General features: G+C 41.3%; 1 protein-coding gene across 2 annotated transcripts in view; it reads right to left on the minus strand.

Moving 5' to 3' along the window:
* Positions 1-21,842, minus strand: part of LOC122555690 (PGAP2-interacting protein-like) — a 131,383-nt gene that overhangs the window by 59,598 nt on the left and 49,943 nt on the right. For both annotated transcript variants that reach the window (XM_043701727.1, XM_043701718.1), the window contains exons 5-7: positions 18,829-19,036; positions 8,619-8,704; positions 1,758-2,012 (exon numbers count right to left, since the gene is read on the minus strand). In XM_043701727.1, the coding sequence (XP_043557662.1) occupies positions 1,758-2,012; positions 8,619-8,704; positions 18,829-19,036 (549 nt within the window). The remainder of the gene's footprint in view (positions 1-1,757; positions 2,013-8,618; positions 8,705-18,828; positions 19,037-21,842) is intronic.

Raw genomic sequence — 21,842 nt, forward strand, 5'->3', positions numbered from 1 at the left:
TCCATAAATATTGTCCTCCAATATTTATAGGTAACACAGAAAATTTGCACAAAGAACCAAAATTACGGAGTATCTCTCAAAAAGCACTTCACAACAAAGAATGCCAGTCAACTGAACGTGTGACATCGACGCAGACACTCTGGCATAAACATTTTATTACTCTGCACGCTGCGACATTTAAAGTGTTAGGGACAGAATTGTGTAATAGCCAAAACACTTATTGAAAAGTTTGCACTTTGCAAACAACATTCACCTATTAATCAATCGTGTTTAGCCAATTCGCGTTGACAAAACACACACAATAGCAGAAAACACTGTATTAGTACAGGTGGGAAGGAGTGCTGAGTGAAGGAGTAGAAGGGTAGAGGGTAGGCAGGGTTAGTAGTGTCAGGGGTTAGAATGGACCACCTTGGCCAAGATGGCGGCGGCAGAGTAGGCAACCTATGGGCTCGTGTGCGCCAGGCTTGTCCTCTTCACTTGCATTTTTTTCTTCTTCTTTTTCCTTCTTATTTCTCAAACTTACCTGAGAGCTTACCAGAATGCTGGAGGCAGTCTCAATGGGCTCCAGAGTGTCACTACAGAGTTGGTCAGCCAGCCTGTGAAACCTGGAACGGGACACTTGCTTTGGCATGGAGTAGGTCCTGGCAGTGGCATGGCAGAAGCTGGTCTTATGGAAATATGGTCTCATGCTCTGCACTATGCCATCCTGCTTGAGCTCCAAGAACCTGCCTGCAAGGTTGACAGGCCATCCACCCTCTGACCAATCGCACTGTCTTTCCAAGTGTACAGTGGCCTTTTAAAAATGATGCCTGTTCGAGGGATATTGGTCAATTCCAAGCTATGCATTGAATGCCAAGTTGTTATTGGAGCGGTGCATGTTAAGTTAGGGCAGAAATAGGATGTGATACAGCAATTAATGTGATGGATTTGTTAAGATTTGGCAAGAAAATTTGCTCTGCCTCACAGGAAGTGTCCCTCCAACAAAGTCGATGCAACTTGCACTTAGCCAAAAAAAAATGCACATTTGAAGAATACTACTTTAGTTCAGTGAGGATTGCAAGTTTTTGCCAAATCACACAACTGACAAACTTCATAGATTCACCGGGGTTTTGTACCAAGACAATAGTGAAAACGGAAGTTTATTTACAACCAATATAAAATTAGCAGAGTGACACAGGTATATTGTACAGTGATGTCAAATGCTTGTGCCTAAACTTAGCTGCTAGTAAGGCATTTCTGATACTTGTGTACATTATGGCACAAGTCCTCAGAATATACCCAGCCACTAATTCAAAACTAAATTATCAATCTCATTTAATCAAAATATGGATTGATTAATTTGCACTAACACAGAAACGGTGATATTCTGAAATCTGCAAATTTTCACACAGATTGTTGTCACTTCAAACAGGAAAACAATATACTGTTAAATCCAACAAAAATCTTCATGATGATACACACCAAAAAAAAGGTATCGGTTTTAAATGTTTGAATTAGTTTTTGCTTTAGCCCACAGTAAAGTACATTATTGAGTATAAATGGACAGCACTGTAAATAAAATGTAAAAATTTGCTAAATTTGTGAACCAATTATTACTCTCTACTGAAACCAGAGAGATGATAATTTGTTAATTTAAACCGCTGACATTAATATAGAAAAATAATTTGTAGGTTTTTCTTGACATTGTTTTCAAAATTAGAAGAATATGCTTCTAACAAATTGTTAATGTAAAACTTATTTTATTTTACACCACGTACCTAAAACTGCCATGGTTTGTTCTCGAGTAATGGAACCTCCAGGAACAAAATTATAAGCTGTACACCACACTATACCAAGCATCTCCAGCACGTACACCAACATTGCTGTGCCTAAGGCCTTCCCTGGATATCCTGAGCTGATGAGGCGGTTAATCAAGTGAGGCCAAAGAGACATAGTATAAACGGCCAAGACAGTTCCTGAAGCGAATGCTCCTTCCCTTCGAAGGTAGAAGATACCAATTACTGATGCAACTCCTGTAACAATAGGAAAGAAATCTATTAACGATACAGAAATTTATTTGATGTCCCCATTCTATACAGTTGTGTGTGTGTATATAAATTTCATGTTCCCAAACTAAACTAATCCCACTTGCCTGAGTTTGGTTCATATTAATCCAAACCTTTCCTTATCATATATTTATCTAAATGTCTTTTAAACATTCTAACTGGACCCAATTCCATCACTTCCTCTGACAGTTCACTCCACACACAAACCACTCAGTGTAAAAACAATTGCCCTTCATGTCCTTTTTAAATCTTTCCCCTCTCACCTTAAAAAATATGTCCCTAGTTTTGAACTCCCCACCTTAGGGAAAACGAACCTTATTCACCTTATTTATGTCCCTCGTTATTTGATAAACCTCTATAAAAGTCACCCCCCCAAATCTCTTACGTTCTAGTGAGATAAGTCCCAAGCCTATCTAGCCTATTTTTATAAGTCAAACCCTCTGTTCCTGACAACATTCTGGTAAATCTTTCTGAACCCTCTCCGATCAAACATTCTTGACATCAGCAACACAAATTAAGATTTTTCCAACTGTTTCGAGGCATGTTTTGAAACTTTTACACTTGTGCTAATCATTCACAGCTGAAGAACCCAGTAACATTTAAGGTACATGAAGGTGAGGAGCTTTTGATTTTCTTCTGTTTTTAAGTTATTCATAATTTGGGTTATTTCCTGAATAGTGATGTGATGTGTTATTGGCTTTGCAGAATTTTGTTGCACCTTCATATGAAAAGACAGGACATTTTTGACCTGTTATGCCTCTGGGACTGCGACATGATAGACAAATGGATCAGATATAGCAGACGAGAAACTCTGGAAAGAGGGGTATTGCTTTGCATAGAGGGAGGAGGACAGCTCTCACAGTAAGCATTACCCATTATGCGTTTTGAGGGAGCACTTCACCTACCTTCACTTCAACCAGCAGCAACAACTAAACCACTGGGTTTCACCAAAGACATGGTCACAGAATTGTGCCACCTCAGAAAACTGGACTTAACACCTGGCAGTCGGGAGGGGACAGCATTGCCAGTAGACATCAGAATCACCTTGGCTCTAAACTTTTACATGATTTGATTCTTCCAGGTGCAAAACATAGAAAAGAATTTCCAATTGTATATTCATAGTTGCAATCAGGGACTGATGAGAGTCTCTGTCTGCAAGTAAAATATGGGCGGCATGGTGGCACAGTGTTTAGCACTGCTGCCTCACAGTGCCAGAGACCCGGGTTCAATTCCCACCTCAGGCGACTGACTGTGTGGAGTTTGCACGTTCTCCCCGTGTCTGCGTGGGTTTTCTCCGGGTTCTCCGGTTTCCTCCCACAGTCCAAAGATGTGCAGGTCAGGTGAATTGGCCATGCTAAATTGCCCGAAATGATAGGTAAGGGGTAAATGTAGGGGTATGGGTGGGTTGCGCTTCGGTGGGTCGCGCTTCGGTGGGTCGGTGTGGACTTGTTGGGCTGAAGGGCCTGTTTCCACACTATAAGTAATCTAATCTAAAAAGCAAGATAACTCGTTTTTCTATAAACAGAAGAAAATAGAATTAGTGTACAAGTGACTTCAGTATGGTAATAGGATTCCCATTTGTACAGATAGCCAACAACAACATCCGTCTGACTTCATGATCATATGTGAACAGAGAGAAAGGCACAGGAACTGCAGTGGGTTTCATTCCATTCATTGGTTGTCCCTCGATTCAAAGATAATGTCTACTCAGTGTCATGTGTTTTTACCGTGAATCTATCCACGATTGAACAGGTCAATTCTCAACCTGGAAATTGTTAAGCACTTCAGTTAGGGTATTCCATTAAAGAGTTGGTGCTGGACTGCAGAATTTGCTTATCTTTTCTTCTCTCCCACCTATCTGCCTTAGCATTAAAGAGTTGGAAAGTGACAGTTTCACACTTTCAATGATTGGTACGAAGCATGAGACAGTATGAACACTGCTGGGCTTCAATTTCAGACTGACTTTGAATTGTTTACTTCGTTCTCCGCTGGTCATTTGAGTGTCATACAATCATGAAGTACAGAAGAGGTAGTTCAGCCTATTGAGTCTGTACTGCCAAAAATCCACTACAACCTATACTAGTCCCATACTAGACCTTGATTGCTATGACACTTCAAGTGTTCATCCAAATACTTTTTAAAAGTTACGAGGTTACCCACTTCAACTATCCTTCCAGGCAGGGTGCTCCAAACCTTCACCGCTCTCTGGGTGAAAAACCTTTTCCTCAAATTCCCTCTAAACTTCCTGCCTTTCACTTTAAAAGTGTGTCCTCTTGTTCTTGACCCTTAAACTAACATGAACTTTCTATGGACTAAAATAAAACCAAGAACTGTGGATACTGGAAATCAGAAACAAAAACAGAAGATACTGGAAAAGCTCAGCGGGTCTGGTAGCATCTATGGAGAGAAATCAAAGTTAATTTTGGGTCCAGTGAGCCTTCTTCAGAATGAAGAAAACTCTGATTTCTCTCCACTGATGCTGCCAGACTTGCTGAGCTTTGAACAACCGTGAATGTCGGAAATCTGAAACAAAAACAGAAATTGCTGGAAGAACTCAGCAGGTCCGGCAGCATCAGTGCAGAGAAAGCAGAGTTAATGTTTCACAACCAGTGACCTTTCTTCCTGTCTATAATTAACTTATGCACCTCTATCAGGCCCCGCCTCAACTATTTCTGCCCCAAAATAATCTGAGCTCAACAGCCTCCCTTCAAACCTGAAAAACTCAAACCTAGGCAACATCCTTATGAATCTCCTCATCACCCCCTCCTGTGCTATCACACTTTTCATATAGTATGGTGACCAGTACTATGGATGAACCAAAGTTATGTACAGCTTCAACATGACTTTCCTTCTCTTATAAACTATGCTTCAACTGATATAGTCAAACATTGTGGATGCCTTATTAATTACCGTTGTGAACAAGTATCCCATGATCTCTCTGTTCCTCTGAGCTTCCTTTGGCTTGCAATTGACTGAGTACTCCCTTGTCTTGTTACTTCTTCCACCTCCCACTTAAGAATAACAGAGATGTACAGCATGGAAACAGACTTTTGGGTCTAACTCGTCCATGCCAACCAAATATCCGAAATTAATCTAGTTCCATTTGCCAGCATTTAGCCCATATCCCTCTAAATCCTTCCTATTTATGTTTCCTAGAATTGCCTTTTAGATGTTGTAACTGTACCAGCCTCCACCACTTCCTCTGGGAGCTCGTTCTATTCACGTACCACTCTCTGTGTGGAAAAGTTGCCCCTTGGGTCCCTGTTATATATTTCCTTTCACCTTAAACCTATGCCCTCTAATTCTGGACTCCACTACCAGGGCTTGGCTGTTCACCCTATCCATGCCCCTCATGACATTACAAACTTCTATAAGGTCACCCCTTGACCTCCGATGCTCCAGGGAAAATAGCCCCAGCCTATTCAGCCTCTCCCTTTGGCTTAAACCCTCCAACCCTGGCAACATCCTTGGAAATCTTTTCTGAATGCTCTCAAGTTTCATAATATCATTCCTATATCTGGGAGACCATAACTGAACTCAATATTTCAAAAGTGGCCTAACCAATGTCTTATATAGCCACAACATGACCTCCCAACTCCTATACTTGATGCACTGACCAATAAAGGCAAATGTACAAATGCCTTCTTCACTATTTGACTCCACATTCAAGAGATTACAAACCTGCACTTCACAGCCTCTTTGTTTGGCAACACTCCCCAGGACCTTACCATTATGTTTATTCATCCTGCCCTGATTTGCCTTACCAAAATGCAGCACTCCAGCTAATCTCCAGCTGCCACTTCTCGGCCCATTGGATCAAGGTCCCATTATACTCTATCCACTACACCACTAATTTTGGTGTCATCTACAAACTTACTAACCATATTCCTTTATTCACATCCAAATCATGTATATAAATGACAACAAGTATTATCAGGGTTAAATTCCATGTGCTGCTGATCTGCCCATCTGACCACTCCATTTATATTCTCCTGTAACCTAAGACCTGCCTCCTCACTGTCAACCTTCATGTTGAGAAAACAGGACCTGGGGAGGGGAGTTGCTTTGTAGCCATTTGGACATAGTGACCAATCCATCAAAGTTGATTATTAGACAAATGCTTGTGAAGCTGATTTCAAAAAGAACAAATTTGTTTTATGGTCCTCCCTTTGAATTAGAGGTTGGAGCAGAGGTATTCCTTGTGGAATTTCTCAAGATCTTTTATGTGTCACTGCAGTACAGGAATATGGTGATGACAACTGCTCTGTATATTTGGACTTTTATTGACTTAAAATGATCTCTGTTGTCAAACAGTCACTGCCATAGTTTGTTGAAAGCTAAACTGTTGCAGTTGATCCAGTGTTGAATCTACTCAACAATGTGGTCTTATGACAGATGGGAAGTGCACGACATATTCCATATTTTTCCTTCAACATATATGGAAGGTGGAATATATGGCTTATGAGGTTTTATTTGGTAATATTCAAGGACAGGTGGAGTTATTTTAAGCAGAATTAAACAGAATATTAATTCCATTAACGTACAGTTAGTGTGTAATCACGTCATTGAATTCCCACTATCTTGGCAGCTGCCTTTTCCTTCCGCAGTCTGCCATAATTGGAGAACTAAAGGGTGGCTGCTCGGTGACATGGGATATCCCCTCTGCACATTGCTAATAAATCTCTCTGTCACTCAACCACACAAGGACAGATGGTATATATGTAAGGAAGGATGAAATGAAAGGAGACCAAAACTTAAGAGTACAGAACCAGGAAATTTGGGCATTCTGTGCCATTGCTTTTTCTCAAACACCTGATTTTAATTCCACGCTGATCTCACTCTCCTTACCCTTTAATACGTCTATTTTTAAAGCAACTAATTGTCTTTACAAACAATTTTATAGATGTTCTTTCAAAAATATTTAGTGTTGGAGAATTCCACATTTAAACTGTATAGACTTTTTTCTAATTTTGAATTACCAAGCTTAGGACTGAGTGGGAAAGAGTTGGGAAAATAGAAACTATGGATTAATATTTAATTCTTTTTAAAACTGTCCTTTATTACATCTTCTCCTCACCACATTATCATCTTCCTGACTTGTGGGCTTTCTGCCATATTCTGATTAACGTGTGTGTGAAAGGAAATGATAGTATTCCTTACAATGGGTTGCAATGTTTGGTTACAAATGATGCTACAGCAATTATTGACTGCAGACATTTCCTTTATTGGTCTGGAAGGAGTCCGCAGCATTAAAGTTGAGGTATCTTAAGCACTAAATGCAAAATCACTCTGATGTTGTGTATTTGAATAGATATCCTTGCACCAGATTGAAAACTCGACCACCACACAACTTATCAATTTGAACTTAAATAAGCAAATCCGTTCTGAGTTCCAGATTTGGGCCTGAGCTTGTTGGTTGGTGGTAGAACTTTCATCACAGGACATCTGGCTTTGATGCCATCTTACCTGCCTTTGTTCTTCATCCTCTTGCATGTGACTCTGTGATAGGGGGTGACTGAAAGCAAACTCTAACTCTTTCAATGATGGCAGGGGGTTATATGTAACTTTAATGGATTAATGCCTGAGAAGCAAGAGAACCGCACTGGTTTTTAATGTACATATTAAATGGTCAAGCTTAGCACTGAGTGGGAATGATTTGGGAAAAATGAAAATTCTGGGGTTCCTCGTTATATCCTGATTTGAATAAAGTTTTGTAGCTTTGTGAAGCTATCAGAAAATATTCCTGGCAGAAAACCTAGTCTGAAATCTTGTATGCTACAGGAATTAAATAAGGAGCTCGAAATCTTTATCTTATTTTTTAGTCCATGCTTTGTCAGTTCTACCAGCATTAAAGGTTTTGGCAACAAAATCTCTCTCGTTGTTTCCTGCTCATTACCATTTATAGTGAATTAAAATGGATTTGATCAAATAGATTGCATAGAAATACAAGTTAATGAGAGTGGATTTCTAATGCTGTTTATCAGAAATAAGCTGTAGAACTGAAGGGGTCACAGCTTAAAAGTAAGAACTGTCCAATTAAGACAGAGATGAGGGATCCTCGAAGAGCGATGAGAGTCTTTGGAATTCCCTTGCTTAAAGTTGTGGATACTTTAAATGTGTTTAAGGTAGAAGTAGCTAAGATTGTCAGTTATTAAAGGGATGAAAGATTATCAAGATATGTAGAAATGTGGAGATATGATTAAAATCAGATCAGCTATTATCTCATTGAATTGCAGAGCAGGCTTGAAGGGCTGACAGACTTACTTTTATTTGTTGTTCACATGTCTCAGTTTGGTCTCTAACCTGTACTGATTTAATCAACATCAGCTGGAGGCAATTATAAAAGAATTCACGTATTTTCCAGGTCCTGAGATGAGAATTGACAACTAGAGACCACCACTACCACCACCTGATAAATTACTAATTAGCCCACATGAACAGTTGTTAACTTACATAACATACGTCGACACACCAACATGAGTCTTTAACAGAGGAAGACAGCATGAGGGGGGAAAATATCCATGTTTTTGTAATTGTACAAAATATTATTATCAAGCTCTGTGAGTCCCATACCTATTAGCCAAAAAGCAACGCTGTTAACCACAGAAGGCCAAAAGGATAACATCACACCGAGTGCCATGGCAATCAAAATCAGACCTCTGCAAGAAGGAAAAAGCTTTTTTTATTAATTTGCACAACTCTGAATCCACAGTTTCACAGAGATGTACAGCACGGAAACAGACCCTTCAGTCCAACTAATCCATGCCGACCAGATATCCCAACAATCCAAAAGATGTGCAGGTCAGGTGAATTGGCCATGCTAAATTGCCCATTGTGTTAGGTGCATTAGTCAGGGGTAAATATAGGGTAGGGGAATGGGTGTGAGTGGGTTTCTCTTCAGAGGGTCAGTGTGGACATGTTAGGCCGAAGGGCCTGTTTCCATACTGCAGGGAATCTAATATCTAATCTAGTCCCATTTGCCAACCCTTGGCCCATATCGCTCTAAGACCTTTCTATTTATATACCTATCCAGATGCCTTTTAAACGTTGCCTCCACCACTTCTCTGGCAGCTCATTCCATACACGTACCACACTCTGCACAAAAAAGTTGCCCCTTAGGTCTCTTTTATATCTTTCCCCTCTCACCCTAAACCTATGCCCTCTGGTTTTGGACTCCCTCACCCAAGGAAAAGACTTTGTCTATTTATCCTATCCACGTTCCTCATGATTTTATAAACCTCTATAAGGTCACCTCTCAGCCTCTGACGTGCCAGGGAAAACAGCCCCAGCCTCTCCCTATAGCTCAAATCCTCCAGCGCTGGCAACATCCTTGTAAATCTTTTCTGAACCCTTTTAAGTTTCACAACATCTTTCCTATAGGAAGACCAGAACTGCACACAATATTCCAACAGTGGCCTAACCAATGTCCTGTACAGCCAAAATATGACCTTCCAACTCCTGTACTCAATACTCGGACCAATAAAGGAAAGCATACTAAACATCTTCTTCACCATCCTATCTATCTGTGACTCCACTTTCAAGGAGCTATGAACCTGCACTCCAAGGTCTCTTTGTTCAGCAACACTCCCTAGGACCTTACCATTAAGTGTATAAGTCCTGCTAAGATTTGCTTTCCCAAAATGCAGCACCTCGCATTTATCCAAATTAAAGTCCATCTGCCACTCCTCAGCCTATTGGTTCATCTGACCAAGATCCCGTTGTAATGTGAGGTAACCCTCTTCGCTGTCCACTACACCTCTAATTTTGGTGTCTTCTGCAAACTTACAACTATACCGGCTATGTTAATATCCAAATCATCTATATAAATAATGAAAAGTGGTGGATCCAGCACCGATCCTTGTGGCACTCCACTGGTTATAGGCCTCCAGTCTGAAAAACAACCCTCCACCACCACCTTTGCAGACACTTTTACACTAATAATGGCCCTGATATTCATTCCCTTTTGTTGAGGTGGGAGAAATCCTGGTTCCACGATACCAAAATCTAAACGTGGCTGAACACTTTGGATTTCTGGTCTGAGCAGGTGGAGTGGATTGTACAACCGGGATAAGACTAAGAGGCTGCCTTGTTCCCAAGATGGGCTGGATGAAAAGCTGGCTTAAGGAGTAGGAGGCATTGTATGCAAAGGTTAAAAAGTAACAATGAAAACAGAAAACACCCCCCTGCTCTAAACCCCTTGTTCTCTGTGCCAACCTATGTTCCTGTAGCCATCCCTTCAGCTCCTTATAATTTTGTGCCATCATACACCCATCCCCTTGATCTGTCATACATATCTTCATCAGTGTCAACTTATGTCCCTGTACCCATCTCTTATGCCCCATAATACAGAATTTACTCTATTCCTACAAGGGATATGATCATCACTGGATAGGCTACCATTTGTTGCCCACACTTAATTGTCTTTTTACTGACTGGCTCTCATTTCAGAGAGCAGTTAAGTGTCAACTACGTTGGTCTGAGGTCATATGTAGGCCAGACCGGGCAAGGATGACAGATTATCTTCACTAAAGTACATTAGTGAACCAGATGGGTTTTTGCAATAATCAACAATGATTGCCATTCATCTAGCTTTTTAATCCTATGCCAAACAATGCCTATATATCATGGTCCCTCATATACAGTATGCCTCAGTCTTGTCCCTTGCACTTTGTAGTTCATAAGCCAAATTATGTCCTACCCAACATCCTTTGTCCTTCCCTTTTCAAGCCAACTCACCTTTTCGCAGGTGCATTAACCAAGAGACATCAGAACAGAAAATAAAGTTACCAGTATAATATGTGTCACACAATATAATATCTAACTATAAAAACACACTCTTTCATTGATACAAAATAAACATATAATGCAGCCAATGTAGTGAAATTGCAAGAACAAGTTCTTCATGAAAACAAACATTTTACTTCAGTGTTGACTAACTTATCAAAACCACCGTTTTGTTTGTGGCTAATACTTCACATCAACATGCATTTTCTCAAGTATTAAAAACATTAAATCAACAAAAGCTTTCAATTAAGATCAGTTCGAACTGTTCACCAGTAGCACCCCATAATCCCTCATGCATGTTTTGTAGAAACAGGCACACTCAAATAACTAGCAGTATTTTTTGCAGCTGCACACTGTTTCGGATAGTCTTTTGACAACAATGCAAGTCTCAACAAGTTTATGAACATTCTATTCACAGGTATTCCTATTTACAATTACAAAGGATGCCAAATGTCTCCCAAAGGTGTCCCAGGATCAGATCAGATCAGATCTTACCTCTGCAAAAGGTGAGAAACAAAGCAATTCTTCAGCATTCACCCCTCACCCCACACACTCCCTGTGTTCTACCATACCAACATATGTAATCTAATATACTCTGCCCATCAGACATGTTCACTTACACCTGGGACAGAAATCATGCATCTCATTGCTGCTTCTGGCCTGAGCCTCCAGCCCCATCTCACTGATTTGCACAACAAACCCACCCTTTACCTCAGCACAGCACCAACCCTTATCTGATACAGCAGCTCCGCCCCCAATCTGAAAACAGCTTACCTGTACCTCTGGAGTCTGGATACCTGATGGACCCCCAACCGAGCAAATCCCTCTGCAAGGTTAGTTCCTACTTACACTGCTCACTCTTTCCCCCTTCACATACCATGTCAATCTTTGAAATTCTGACAAGTACAGCTTAAACTACAGTCAAGAAGCCTAACAACATCCAAGACAATCAGTTGTCTTTATGTGCATCTCTTCTAACATCTTAAATGTTTTTTCTATTTACTATTAGTGCACAGTAGAAGCAGCTTGCACCATCAACAAGATGCACTACAACAACCCACCAAAATTCCTTAAAACAACAATTCCCAAACGTGTAAGCTGTACATCTGGGAAGCCAATGGCAGCAGATACATGGGGACATCACTGCCTGGAAGTCCCCCTCCAAGATACACACCCATCCTGAATTGGATCTATATTGCTGTTCGTTCCATGCCTTTGGGTCTGAATCCTGGAACTTCCTTTTGATCAAGACTGTGAATTACCCTACACCACATGGAGCGCAACTGTTCAAGAAGGCAGAACACTACCAAGCAAAGGCAATTAGGGATGCCAGTAAATGCTGGCCCAGCCAGCAACGCTCATATCACTAGAGCACATTTTGAAAATCCAAAACGCCCATGCACCTGGGTAAGAAAAATGGGTCTATTATTTAAATTTCTATATTCCAGACTACATTTTATTGAGAACTTTCATTCATATTTTTTTTAATATCATTTACACAGAACTTCCACAAATCTATCATGTTGGTGACACAATTAAAATGGGAGTGACTGGAACATCCCTTTCCCATGGTGACAATAGCCAGGCTGCCTGAACAAGAAACTAAAATTCAGAATTGCAACAATGCATTTTTTGCAGAGTAACATCATGAAGGCAAGTTCGTTCAGTTTGCTAGATGTCTAGTTTGTAGGTCAGATTAACAGTACAATGAGAGTTTGAGGCCTGCTTCTTCACCCTGCTCCTGAGAGTGTAAATCAATGTCAAATTACCCACTGACAAGAAACAGTGTCTCAGAATCAAACATGAGGAAACCTCCAAGGACCTATCACTTGAGCATAGCACCCATGATATGGAAAAAGAACACAGGGTTACAAATTTTGAAAAAGTACATCAAAGTTGTTTAAAAAAGAAATTAATATGATCTGTGGAACATCAGAATAGATTACAAACAAAATGTTGACATCTATTTCAGGCACATAATATCCATGGTTGGTTGAATAAGACCATAGAGAAGTACTAGAAATTATAACTCATAAATTTGTATAAAGTAATTAAATAAGTAGTGGTGGCTGGACAGATGATGTGCTGTAGCTGTATGATGTGGGAGCTGGCTGATCCCATTGTGAACAGCAGTGACCACATCTGCTGCAAGTGTTGGTTGCTGGAAGAAATCCAGATCAGAATTGATGAGCTGGAATCTGAACTTCAAACACTGCGACACATCCAGGAGGGGAGAGTTACCTGTACGCTTTGTTTTAGGAGGCAGTCACACCCGGTAGAGTAAGTAATTCAAACTCAGTTAAGGATCAGGGACAACAGGGTGTGACTGGAAGTGAGGCAGGTAGGGGGATTCTGAGTTCAGGAGTGGAGGAGCCTCAACCCTTGACCTTGTCCAACGGGTATGAGATTTTTGTTCCCTGTATTGATGAGGAAAAGGGCTGTGGACAGGATGAGCCAGCTGACCATGGCACCATGGTGCAGAAGGCCATTCAAGATGGGGGGGGGGAGCAAAAAGGCAAGTACTTGTTCTAGGGGATTCTAAAATTAGGGATAGTATTCTTTGCGAGCTGGATTGGGAGACCCGCATAATGTGTTGTCTGCCCAGTGCCAGGGTGCATGATATCCCCAACCGGTTTGAAAGGATATTGGAGTGGGAGGGAGAAGATCAAGCACTTGGAAGGAAATTGAAGACCAGGACCTCGAGGGTCATAATTTCTGGATTACTGCCCGAGCCATGTCCTAATTGGCATAGGGATAAGAAAATTAAGGATGTAAACACATGGCTAAGAGATTGGTGTGGGAAAGAGGGATTCCATTTCATGGGACATTGGCATCAGTTTTGGAATTGGGGCGATCTGTACCAACGGGACGGTCTCCACCTGAACCGATCTGGAACCAGTGTTCTGGCAAAAAGGATAAATAGAGTGGTCACTAGGACTTTAAACTTGTGAGTCAGGGTGAAGGGAAAGGAAAAGCAACAGGGAGTATGGAGTCAAGTAGAAAGATAAGCAGCAGGTTAGCATGTGTGCAGGGTTTAAGTTCAAGGCAGGCTAGGAATGAAGCAAAATGGAATGATAACTTATGACATATTATTAGAGATGTTGGAATAAGAAAATTCCACGAGGATAAGAAAATTAGCATTAAGGCTCTTTATCTAAATGGTCGTAGTATTCGTAACAAAGAAGATAAATTAACGGCACAAATCTTCGTTAATGATTACGATGTGGTAGGCATCACAGAGACGTGGTTGCAGGGGGTTCACTACTGGCAGTTAAACATCCAAGGATTCACAACCTATCAAAAAGACAGGGAGACGGGCAGAGAGGGCGGGATTGCCTTGTTAGTTAAGAATGAAGTTAAATCTATGGCACTGAATGACATAGGGTCAGATGATGTGGAGTCTCTGTGGGTAGAGTTGAGGAACCACAGTGGCAAAAAAACCATAATGGGAGTTATGTACAGACCTCCTAGCAGTGGTCAGGACCAGGGACGCAAAATGTACCAGGAAATAGATAGGGCATGTCAGAAAGGCAAGGTCACGGGGATCATGGGGAACTTCAATATGCAGGTGGACTGGGTGAATAATGTTGCCGGTGGATCTAAAGAAAGGGAATTTATGGAATGCTTACAGGATGGCTTTTTGGAACAGCCTGTATTGGAGCCCACAAGGAAGCAGGCTATTCTGGACTTAGTGCTATGTAATGAGCCAGACTTTATAAAAGATCTTAAAGTAAGGGAACGCTGAGGAGGCAGCGATCATAATATGGTAGAGTTCAGTCTGCAGTTTGAAAGAGAGAAGGCAAATTTGGATGTAATAGTGTTAGAGTAAAATAAAGGTAATTACAGGGGCATGAATATGGAATGAGAGCATGAGAGGGTAATTACAGGGGCATGAGAGGAACTAATGAATATCAACTGGAAGCAAGGCCTAGTGGGGAAGACAGTAGAGCAACAATGGCAGGCGTTCCTGTGTGTAATTGAAGACACAGTATAGAGGTTCATCCCAAAGAAAAGAAAGATTATCCAGGGAATGGTTAGACAGCAATGGCTGAGAAAGGAAGTGAGGAAATGTATCAAAGAAAAAGAGAGAGCCTATAAAGTGGCCAAGACCACAGGGAAATCAGCAGATTGGGAAGACAACAAAAACAAACAAAGGATAACAAAGAGAGAAATAAGGAAGGAGCGAATCAAATATGAGGGTAGGCTAGCCAGTAATAATAGAAATGATAGTAAAAGTTTCTTTCAATACATAAGAACCAAACGAGAAGCAAAAGTAGAAATTGGGCCGCTCCAAAATGATGCTGGAAGGCTAGTGATGGGAGATAAGGAAATAGCTGAAGAACTTAATAAATACTTTGTGTCAGTCTTTACATTGGAAGACATGAGTAATATCCCAACAATTAAGGAAAGTCAGGGGACAGAGTTGAGTATGGTAGCCATTTCTCAAGAGAAAGTGCTAGAAAAGCTAAAAGGTCTAAAAATCGATAAATCTCCTGGCCCCGATGGGCTGCATCCTAGAGTTCTGAGGGAGGTGGCTGAGGAAATAGCCAGAGGCGCTGACTGTAATTTTTCAAAAATCACTGGAGTCAGGGAAAGTCCTGGATGATTGGAAAATCGCTGTTGTAACTCCCCTTGTTCAAGAAAGGATCAAGACAAAAGATGGAAAGTTATAGGCCAATTAGCTTAACCTCAGTTGTAGGTAAAGTTTTAGAATCCATCATTAAGGATGAGATTTCTATATTCTTGGAAGGGCAGGGTCAGATTAGAAGTCAGCATGGATTTAATAAAGCGAGGTGGTGCCTGACAAATGTCTTAGAATTCTTTGAAGATGTAACAAGTAGGTTAGACCAGGGGAACCCAGTGGATGTTATCTATCTAGACTTCCAAAAGGCTATTGATAAGGTGCCTCACAGGAGGCTGCTGAGTAAGGTGAGAGCCCATGGTGTTCGATGTGACCTATTGGCATTGATTGGGGATTGGCTGTCTGACAGAAGGCAGAGAGTTGGGATAAAAGGTTCTTTTTCGGAACGGCAGCTGGTGACAAGTGGGGTCCTGCAGGGTTCAGTGTTGGGGCCGCAGCTGTTCACTTTATATATAATGATCTGGATGAAGGGACTGGGGGCATTCTGGCAAAGTTCACTGATGACATGAAGTTAAATGGACAGGCAAGTAGTACTGAGGAGGTGGGGAGGCTGCAGAAAGATTTAGACAGTTTAGGAAAGTGGTCCAAGAAATGGCTGATGAAATTCAACGTAAGCAAGTGCGAGGTCTTGCGCTTTGGAAAAAAGAATACAGCCATGGACTATTTTTTAAATGGTGAGAAAATTCATAAAGCTAAAGTACAGAGGGATCTGGGAGGATTCTCTAAAGGTTGATTTGCAGGTTGAGCCCATGATTAAGAAAGTAAATGTAATGTTGTCATTTATCTCAAGCGGGTTGGAATATAAAAGCAGCAACATGGTTCTGAGACTTTATAAAGCTCTAGTTAGGCCCTATTTAGAATACTGTAACCAATTTTGGGCCCCACACCTCAGGAGGGACATACTGGCACTGGAGCGTGTCCAACGGCGATTCACACGGATGATCCCTGGAATGGTAGGCCTAACATACGATGATTGGCTGAGGATCCTGGGATTGTATTCATTAGAGTTTAGAAGGTTGAGGGGAGGTCTAATAGAAACTTACAAGATAATGCATGGCTTAGAAAGGGTGGATGCTGGGAAGTTGTTTCCATTAGGCGGGGAGACTAGGACCCGTGGGCACAGCCTTAAAATTAGAGAGGGTAAATTTAGAACGGAAATGAGGAGACATTTCTTCAGTCTGAGAGTGGAGTGCCTGTGGAATTCATTGCCATGGAGCGCAGTGGAAGCTGGTACGTTGGATGTCTTCAAGGCAGAAATTGATAAATTCTTGATCTCGCAAGGAATTAAGGGCTATGGGGAGAGTGTGGGTAAGTGGAATTGAAGCGCCCATCAGCCATGATTAAATGGCGGAGTGGACTCGATGGGCCGAATGGCCTTACTTCCACTCCTCGGTTTTATGGTCTTCTATAAATTTCCATATTTTATTTTTATTTCTAGATTCACATTTTCTAATTCAATGGCGTGCAATACTAAAAATTAGATCCCAAAAAAGTAATTATGTCACACCTTTTTCTCAACTGCTAATCCACACTCTGTCACCAATATGGCAGCCCAGAAGCACATGCTTATTATGAGTTGAAAGCATTTGCCTTCCCTGTGGCATTGGCAAGATAAAATCCATTCTGGGCTTGCACACACAAAAATAAAAGACCTATTGCGTTTGAGGACCCTACTATAATATTGGTTTGACCTGAACCAGCAAATGCTAGATGGAACAACATATTAATTAAGATAATAGGCCATGTGGCCCTCCAAGCTTGCACCACCTTTCACTAAGATCTAGGCTGAGCTGTCTGAGTGACAAATGACACATTCCTATCTATCACCGATAACCTTTGATTCCCTGCTTAACAAGAATTCTTCTACCTCCACCTTAAAAATATTCAGTCAAACTGTCTCTGCCATTTGAGGCAGAGAGTTCCAAAGTCACATGACCCTCTGAGAGAAAAAAAACCTCACCTCTGTCCCAAATGAGCAATCCCTAATTTTAAAGCAATGTCCCCTCGTTCTGCACTCACCCACAACAGTAAACATCCTTTCCACATTTACCTTGTCAAGACTATTCAGGATCTTACAAAGTTCAATCACATCAACCTTCAATCTCCTGAACTCATAAGATAACCCACTACTTCCATCAATCTAATAAACCTTTTCTGAATAGCCTCCAATGCATTCACATCCCTCCTCAAATGAGGAGAGCAAAACTGCAGTGTATTTGAAATGTGGTCTCACCAATGCCCTGTATAACTGAAGTACAACATCATTACATTTAACTTTAATTCCTTTCAGGATAGAGGCTCACATTTCATTACCTTTCCTGATTATGTGTTGTACCTGCCTACTAACTTTTGTGAGCATACACCTGGAACACCTAAATCCTTCTGCATCTCAGAATTATGCAGTTGTTGTCCATTTAAGTAATATTTTGTTATTTTTCTTCCTGTCAAAGTGAACTTCATACTTTCCCACATTACACGCTATCTGCCGTATTTTTGCCCAATCAATCAACCTATCTATATTGGTCGACATGCTTGTTCTGTCAACTGCACAGCAAATTTTACTATCTGTCTTTGTGTTCATTCCAAACTTAGCCACCAGCCTTTCAATCCCAATATATAAGTCTTGGCTACACCTGTAAAAAGTTGAGGGTCCCATTCATCACAAGCTGCCAATCTGAAACAGACCCATTTACACATACTGTATGTCTTCTGCCAGCCAACCAACCTTCTATCCAAGCTAGTATGTTACTCCTTTGTGCAGTAATGTGGAGCCCTGTCAAATGCCTAATTAAGATTCTGGAAGCCACAGTGTGCCCACTCCACTGATCACAAACTGGATCTCTCTTGGCCACCAATGCCACAAAACTCCCCATTCCTGGCCAACGTTATCCTCTGTTTCAATTGCTCTCCTCTCAGTAGAATTCTTCCTTGCTCACTTGTGTTCTCTCCCATCCTGGTATCTTTATAGGATTAAACCAACAACTGCTAATGGTGATACACATCAATTTCACGGCTCTGGAATTAGCTTCCACAGCTAACTGGTTCAAGTGTCAAAAAGCTTGATTCCAAATATTTGTATCGATCCATTTAGGACCAGGGACAAAAAATGAATACATGAATTAATATGATGCAAACAAAATATGAAGTTTGACTGCTTTCAGGGTGCAAAGCCAAATTCCACCTAAAATGGTGATGAATGAATAGAATATGATAGTGTCAAATAATCCACAAATTTGATAAATTAATCAGAACCAACTCGATATATTAATAGGATATTGCCCTTGCCAGAAAAAAATGCCATTTTTGCTGACACTATTTAAATCACAAGACCTAAATTTCCATTTACATGTTACTTACCCATAAGGATTAGGATCTGGTCCAGTATTTGGGTGACCACTCACAGCCCATCGAGAGACTAGCGAGACTTCTCCAAATATCCAGTGTGTGAGGAGCAACAAACTCCCAAATGCAGCTCCACTGACAAACCAACTGCGCTGAGCACCGGGTTCCTTCTTCTCATCTGCAGATTTCATTTCTTCTTTTTCCTGTGGAAGCCTCTGAACATCTGACAGAAATTACATAGAGTTGATTTTTTTTTGCAATCATTGATTGCAATGACCATCAGAACAGGTCACAATTAGTTATTCAGACTTATCAGTACCCTCAGAGGTCCCAGAACAACTCAAGCAACCTGAGTACGTTGACAAACACAAGCAATAAAAGGCAGGATAGGGGAGAAGAGTATGGGGAAATGCATTTGATCAACCTAATGGTAAGTGGCAAGCTTATTTACAAATGAGGACAATCTCATCATTTTAATAAATAAAGTTGTGAAAGATATGCTTAACAAATCTGCTCAAACATCACTTCTTAGCTGTCCTTGAAGTAATCCATTAACACAATGGAAATAGTTAAGCAGGAAAGTAGTTATGGTCAGCTGTGGCCGAGTTCTGATTTTTAGCTGCGCCTTAAAAGCAGAGAGCACAAACTGAGGTCAGGTGGTTTCTCACACATGAGGACGCCGAGTGACTCGGCTTTTGTTGTTGCTAATTTCAGAAATTGGAAGACCTTTCTGCCTTTTCAGTCAAGGATTGTGCATGGATGCACCATAGAAAGAATTAAAAATAATTACAAATATTGCTTTTATATTGCATCTTCAACATTTACGAGACAACCCAAAATATTCCACAACCAATTAGATATTTTTGAAGTGTAATTACTGTTGCATTGTAGTAACCACGGTAGCCAATCTGTGTGCACTCATTTCCACAAACAGCAGTGAGATAGTCCTTAAAAACATTTGAATTATGTTGAATAAATATTGGCCAGGACAATGGAAGATACCCTTGGCCTCACTGTTCTTTTTTACTTTCCCATACAAGGTAGATGGGGAGAAAATGATTACTGCAGACACTGGAGAGTCAGAGTCAAGAAGTGTGGCGCTGGAAAAGCACAGCAGGTCAGGCAGCATCCGAGAAGCAGGAGAATCGACATTTTGGGCATTGGCCCTTCATCAGGAATGTGATGAAGCCGTTCATAATGAAGGGCTTATGCCTGAAACGTCGATTCTCCTGTTCCTCAGATGCTGCCCGACCTGCTGTGCTTTTCCAGCACCACATTTTTCGACTCATACAAGGCAGATGTCTGTTTATGATCCTATCCAAAAAACACAACATTTGACATTGCAGTCACCAACAGTACTGCAGAGCCAGCCTGGGTTATGTACTCAAATCTCCAGTGCAGTAATTGAACCCATGACCTCCTAATTGCAGCCAAGGAAGACCATAAGACCATAAGACACAGGAATGGAAGTAAGGTCATTCGGCCCATCGAGTCCACTCCGCCATTTAATCATGGCTAATGGGCATTTCAACTCCACTTACCAGCATTCTCCCCGTAGCCATTAATTCCTTGTGACATCAAGAATTTATCAATCTCTGCCTTGAAGCCATTTAGCGTCCCGGCCTCCACTGCACTCCGCGGCAATGAATTCCACAGGCCCACCACTCTGTGGCTGAAGAAATGTCTCCGCATTTCTGTTCTGAATTTACCCCCTCTAATTCTAAGGCTAAGTCCACGGGTCCTAGTCTCCTCGTCTAATGGAAACAATTTCTTAGCGTCCACCATTTCCAAGCCATATATTATCTTGTAAGTTTCTATTAGATCTCCCCTTAATCTTCTAAACTCCAATGAATACAATCCCAGGATCCTCAGCCGTTCCTCGTATGTTAGACCTACCATTCCAGGGATCATCCGTGTGAATCTCCGCTGGACACGCTCCAGTGCCAGTATATCCCTCCTGAGGTGTGGGGCCCAAAACTGGACACAGTACTCCAAATGGGGCCTAACCAGAGCTTTATAAAGGCTCAGCAGCACATCGCTGCTTTTATATTCCAACCCTCTTGAGATAAATGACAACATTGCATTCGCTTTCTTAATCACGGATTCAACCTGCATGTTTACCTTTAGAGAATCCTCGACGGGCACTCCCAGATCCCTTTGTACTTTGGCTTTATGAATTTTCTCACCGTTTAGAAAGTAGTCCATGCTTGTATTCTTTTTTCCAAAGTGCAAGACCTCACATTTGCTCACGTTGAATTTCATCAGCCTTTTCCTGGACTACTCTCCCAAACTGTCTAGATCCTTCTGCAGCCTCCCCACTTGCTCAGTACTACCTGCCTGTCCACCTAACTTCGTATCATCAGCAAACTTCGCTAGAATGCCTCCAGTCCCTTCATCCAGATCATTAATATATAATGTGAACATCTGCGGCCCCAACACTGAACCCTGTGGGACACCGCTTGTCATAGGCTGCCATTCCGAAAAAGAACCTTTTATCCCAACTCTCTGCCTTCTGTCAGACAGCCAATCCTCAATCCATGCCAGTAGCTCACCTCGAACACCATGGGCCCTCACCTTACTCAGCAGCCTCCCGTGTGGCACCTTATCAAAGGCCTTTTGGAAGTCTAGATAGACCACATCTACTGGGTTTCCCTGGTCTAACCTACTTGTCACCTCTTCAAAGAATTCTAACAGGTTTGTCAGGCATGACCTCCCCTTACTGAGAATTAATACTAAACCAAGCAACCACCTATTATATATCAACAACCTTGGGTATGTTTCCAGATTACATTTCAAAATGCTTTAAGTACGCTTTTAGAAAACCCATTTTAAAAGTATCCAAATGAACTTGCATGTGTAGATGGTACTGTGAAAGGCCATGTAAAGTAGTTACACAAGATCAGGTTCTAGAAACAAGAGAACCTCCTGCAAACTGATGGTGGGCCACCCCAACCATTTCCATTCAAAAGCAGTGAGGCATTTTCAAGCACTAGATTGGTTAAATTCTATTGAACAAAGAGGATTATCTG

Source organism: Chiloscyllium plagiosum, chromosome 1 (assembly GCF_004010195.1).
Source record: "Chiloscyllium plagiosum isolate BGI_BamShark_2017 chromosome 1, ASM401019v2, whole genome shotgun sequence".
Taxonomy (NCBI): domain Eukaryota; kingdom Metazoa; phylum Chordata; class Chondrichthyes; order Orectolobiformes; family Hemiscylliidae; genus Chiloscyllium; species Chiloscyllium plagiosum.